General features: G+C 34.7%; 1 protein-coding gene across 1 annotated transcript; it reads right to left on the bottom strand.

Moving 5' to 3' along the window:
- Positions 1-459: 459 nt before the first annotated feature.
- LOC112794834 (uncharacterized) lies at positions 460-3,916 on the bottom strand. The gene is made up of 7 exons (XM_025836811.1): positions 3,401-3,916; positions 2,736-3,318; positions 1,771-2,569; positions 1,374-1,682; positions 1,198-1,303; positions 836-1,110; positions 460-733 (listed from the first exon to the last, which is right to left on the bottom strand). The coding sequence occupies exons 1-7, from the start codon at positions 3,914-3,916 to the stop codon at positions 460-462; spliced, it is 2,862 nt and encodes a 953-aa protein (XP_025692596.1).
- Between the last annotated feature and the right edge of the window lie 751 nt (positions 3,917-4,667).

The raw sequence follows: 4,667 nt of genomic DNA, 5'->3' as shown, positions 1-4,667 counted from the left end.
ATTATCTAGAAACTTATCATGAGACAACAAATTTATTGTGCACCGTACCTATTGTCTCCACTGTCCAATATTCAGAAGATTGACGTCCACCAAAGTGCCTAGTATGTTCCTGGGATCCTTGGTTACGAAGTGAGTAATCCGTAGTACTATCCGGATTGCCTTGCATTATGGAATCATGATTAGGTGGTGAGCTATCCGTAGGTGAATTGTGTATTATGTCCTCATTAGATTGATCAAAACCCCTTTCAGGTTGAGGAACTGATTTCAGCGGATTAGTAAAACGTTTACACTTCGGCATCGCTGCAGATGCATTTAACAACGAAAATTTTGATAAATTAACTCAAAAATCATGTTATATTCACACAAAATTAGGCTAAAGATAAACTTTATGAAGAAATCAAAGGATTAATCATAACCTTAAATTAACAAATATAAGCTTAAACCTTAGATTTCTCATTATCAGTCAACTACGTCATCAATCAATTGGTTTGTTGCCAACTGCATGTATTCATCACTGTTACCAAAAAATTGATCAAGAGCCTGCTCTTGATGTGGCTCATCCTCATCTGCAGCCTCTTCAATTTCATAACCCATTTCATACAAATCTCTTGGTTTTAAATGGACAACAATACTCCATCCTTTGTTAACGACATCATTTACATAGTACACCATTGATGCTTGTGACGCTAAAATATAAGGCTCGTCTTCTTCATGTTCACCGGTATGAATGGGCCTATCAAATTTAACGCAATGAAAATTCCATTGATCTCTTCTATATCCTATATGTCGAGTAGAATCAGCCCATTTACATTTGAAGAGAATAACAGTGAATCACCCATAATAGCTAAGCTCAATTATATCCTCCAACTTCCCATAATAAGGTACATCACCTTGTCTTAAATTTCTGTCAACTCGACTTGCAACACATGGTGTGCTAGATGTTAAATACACTCCACTATTCTGTGTCCTCAAACCTTCTTCACGAGCAACAGTTCGAAATGTGCAACCATTAATTTTATAAGCACTATATCTCGTTGCATTTGATAATGGGCCTCGTGCTAAAAATTTTATGTCAGTAGACAGCTGTTCTATGATATCCGGGTTCATTATCTGAAATTGGGATAAGTTATGAGGTTTAAAACATTTATATCCTAACAAGCTTTCTATTTCATAAACTCTAATACTTAAGTAACTTACTCGTTTTTCAAACCACGAAACAAAATCCTTAAACACTCTCTTCTCTATGTCTGTGGAGTTCGGTCTCCTTCCCTTTGAGCTTCTTATTATGTATTCCCTAAATTCACTGCATGAAGATTTAAATTGGATTTAAAGTACGACACCAACTAATATAGATTATGAATATATTTACTCACTTCACATAATCCTTGACGGCTTGACAATTTAGTAACACATATCTATGGGCTTGTAGCTTTTGCTTCTCACTTAAAGTAAAAAATGTACCAGAACTCCCTGCTTTACCCACCGTCGGAAAGAGACAAGATTCTGAGCATCCCCTGTCAAGTGGGTCATCACAAACACGTCTAGGTCTATTGAACCTTGTCTCTATATCCTCAAAATAGCGAGAATAAAAAGTGAGACATTCCTCAGCTAGATATCCTTCGGCTATAGACGCTTCTGCTTGTGCTCTATTTCGTACATGGGATTTTAGATGGCCTAACTCCCTAAAATAATATAAAAAAATCAAGTAAAAATGACATGACAAGAGATGTAACTCTGTTGATATTTAATTCATCATATAAAATATTTTACCTCTCAATAGGATACATATATCGATAATGCACTGGACCTCCGAGCTTTGCTTCCTCTACTAGATGGACTGTCAAGTGAACCATAACGGTAAAGAATGACAGAGGGAATAACATTTCCAATTGGCAAAAGACGATCACTATGCGTTGTTGGAGCTTGTCAAGTTTAGAAGTACTTAAGCTTTTCCCACAAAGGATCTTAAAGAATGAGCCAAACTCAACCAATACCGCGGTAACATGATCTGACAGTAAATGACGAATTGCTATTGGTAATAATTCCTCCAAAAGAATATGGCAGTCGTGACTTTTCAATCCAAATATTTTTTTCTGTCCTTCATCAACACATCTCGAAATGTTACTTGAATATCCATCTGGTAGCACAACATTCTTCAAAGCTGAAAGAAATAACTTCTTCGTATCACGTGTTAGTGAAAATAAAGATGAATGATATGATCCATTGTCACGTGGCCAGAGATCTCGCCTTATGCCCATTTCTTTCAAATCCTTCCTTGCCTTGAGATTGTCCTTTGATTTTGCTTTATCATTAAGCAAAGTATACAAAATGTTATCACACATTCTTCTCAATGTGCATAAAGTCCAGATTATGACGCAACGAATTGGTTTTCCAGTACGGAAGATCAAAGAAAATGCTTCGCTTGTTCCACTGCTTGACTTCTCGTCAAGGTCTCTTCCCACTACTATGGGATTCTTCTCGTTGCTGATCTCGTGTTTCAACATCCTGTTGTTGTTCAAGAATGTCAACACCTGATAACTTCTTAGGTGGACCACGCTCCTCTGTGCTTCTGTCAAAACGAACACGGTTCAGTCTAAATCTATGATTTCTTTCCAAAAAACGTCTATGACCTATGAAGCACCATTTAGAACTATGACGGAGATAACAAGGATAAAAATCAAAGTTACACGTGGGACAAGCGAAACCAATGTGTGTGTTTCAACCAGATAGCATACCTAACCCAGGAAAATTACTTATTGTCCACATAAGATATGCATGCATTCTAAATGTGTTTCCAGATGATGAGTCAAAGGTCTCCACACCATCATTCCACAAATCTTTCAATTCATCTATAAGGGGCTGCAAGTACACATCTATCTTATTTCCTGGAGACTTCTTTCCTGGAATAATCATTGATAAGATGAACAAAGTGTGATTCATACACATCCAAGGTGGAAGATTGTATGGAATCAGGAACACAGGCCAAACGCTATTAGTAGAACTCAAGGCTCCAAAGGGATTAAAACCATCAGTTGCAAGACCTAAGCAAATATTTCGTGGCTCTTCGGCAAACAAAGTGTGCGTTGCATTAAAATCCTTCCATGCTTGGCCGTCCCTTGGATGTCTCAGTAATCCATCTCTTGCAGGTGCAGAATTATGCCATTGCATGTGCTCAGCCGTCTTGCTAGACATATATAATCTTTTTAACCTTGGCTTCAGTGGAAAGTATCGCAAAACTTTTGCAGCTTGCTTTTTCTTTTTTTTTCTTAGGGCTCCATCTACATATACCGCAATACTTGCATGTGTCTTGTACGTTATCTGGATTGTCATCTAGATATAACATACAATCGTTTGGGCAAGCATCTATCTTAGTATATTCCAGGCCAAGTTTGCAAATTACTTGCTTGGCCAAATAAAAACTAGAAGGCAACTGTATTCCACCAAATGTATCTCTCAACAAATTCAATATCATAGTCATGGCCTTATCACTTATTCTACACAAAACCTTTATGTGATACAATTTAATTATAAACTCCAACTTTGTGCATTTACTGCTCTCATGCAACTTTTCATTTCCGTCTCTTACAAATTCATTGAACTCGCTACCATCATCAAAAGAGGCTTCATGTAATCTTTCATCTGCGATGTCTTCGCCTCCATTGTCTATAACTACATCATTCACTCCCGTTATACCTTCATCCCCATGGTGGCCGAATACATCATTGATTAATGTGTTTAATGGATTCTCTTGATATGGTGTCGCTTGCACTTCTATACTACTTGACTCAACAGGTTGTATCTCACCATGACGATTCCAAACAAGATAGTTCTTGGGAAACGGCTTTAAAAGCAAGTGATCCTGGACTGTGTCTTTTTTATGCCATTTTCCAAACGCACACCATGGATATGACAACATATTCTATCCGAAATGGCCGCTCTCACAAAAGCAAAATCAAGGAATCCATTTATGCCTTCTTGGTATTCTTTTGATGTTCGAGGTTTTTCAATCCAAGTTCTATCCATTTGTAACTAATTTATGCAACCAAAAAGTAAACTAAGTTGTAACATTGAAAAGGAATAATTAATTTATTTTGGTACAGTAATTAATACATTAAAACTCGTTATCATAATCATTATAATCAGTAATTTATTTTTGAATGCTATTTTATGTCTCGTTTATTTTTTTTAATTTTTTTACACAAATATTTTATTATACATTTAAGTATGGGTGGTGTTTTATTGGTGTAGACTAATAGAGATTTTTTACAACTTATAACTTTTTAAGTTTTAATATTTTAAACTAAATTCTAAGTATATTTTTTCATATAACCTTTAAGGACTTGAATAATTATTTTATATGTAATTAATTTCATTTTATTTTATACTTTGTTAGTTTTTTAATTAAATTTTTATCAAAAATATATTCAATAAATATTATAATTTTTTATGTCAACCATTCTAACTATAAAAAGTTAAATTCTAATTTAATTATTGGATATTTTAAACCCTTCAAGACTTGAAGAATACCATTCTAAAGTATTTTAAAATATTTATTTATACAGTTAATCATTTATTTTTTAGTCGGTGAAAAACTCTAGAAAGAGTTATATTTTATAAATTTTGTTTACATGTAAATGTTACTATGTGTTTTTTATGTTCAAGTTTTA

The sequence above is a fragment of the Arachis hypogaea genome, chromosome 4, assembly GCF_003086295.3.
Source record: "Arachis hypogaea cultivar Tifrunner chromosome 4, arahy.Tifrunner.gnm2.J5K5, whole genome shotgun sequence".
Taxonomy (NCBI): domain Eukaryota; kingdom Viridiplantae; phylum Streptophyta; class Magnoliopsida; order Fabales; family Fabaceae; genus Arachis; species Arachis hypogaea.
Note: the sequence above shows the minus strand (reverse complement) of the source record. Positions and strands in the feature narration are given on the sequence as shown.

Coding starts and splice junctions, on each gene's coding strand:
- LOC112794834 (XM_025836811.1), bottom strand. CDS start 3,916: ATGTTGTCATATCCATGGTGTGCGTTTGGAAAATGGCATAAAAAAGAC. Junction 2,570..2,735: donor AAGTAATTTTCCTGGGTTAG/GTATGCTATCTG, acceptor TCGTTTTGACAG/AAGCACAGAGGAGCGTGGTC. Junction 734..835: donor ATTGAGCTTAGCTATTATGG/GTGATTCACTGT, acceptor TAAATTTGATAG/GCCCATTCATACCGGTGAAC.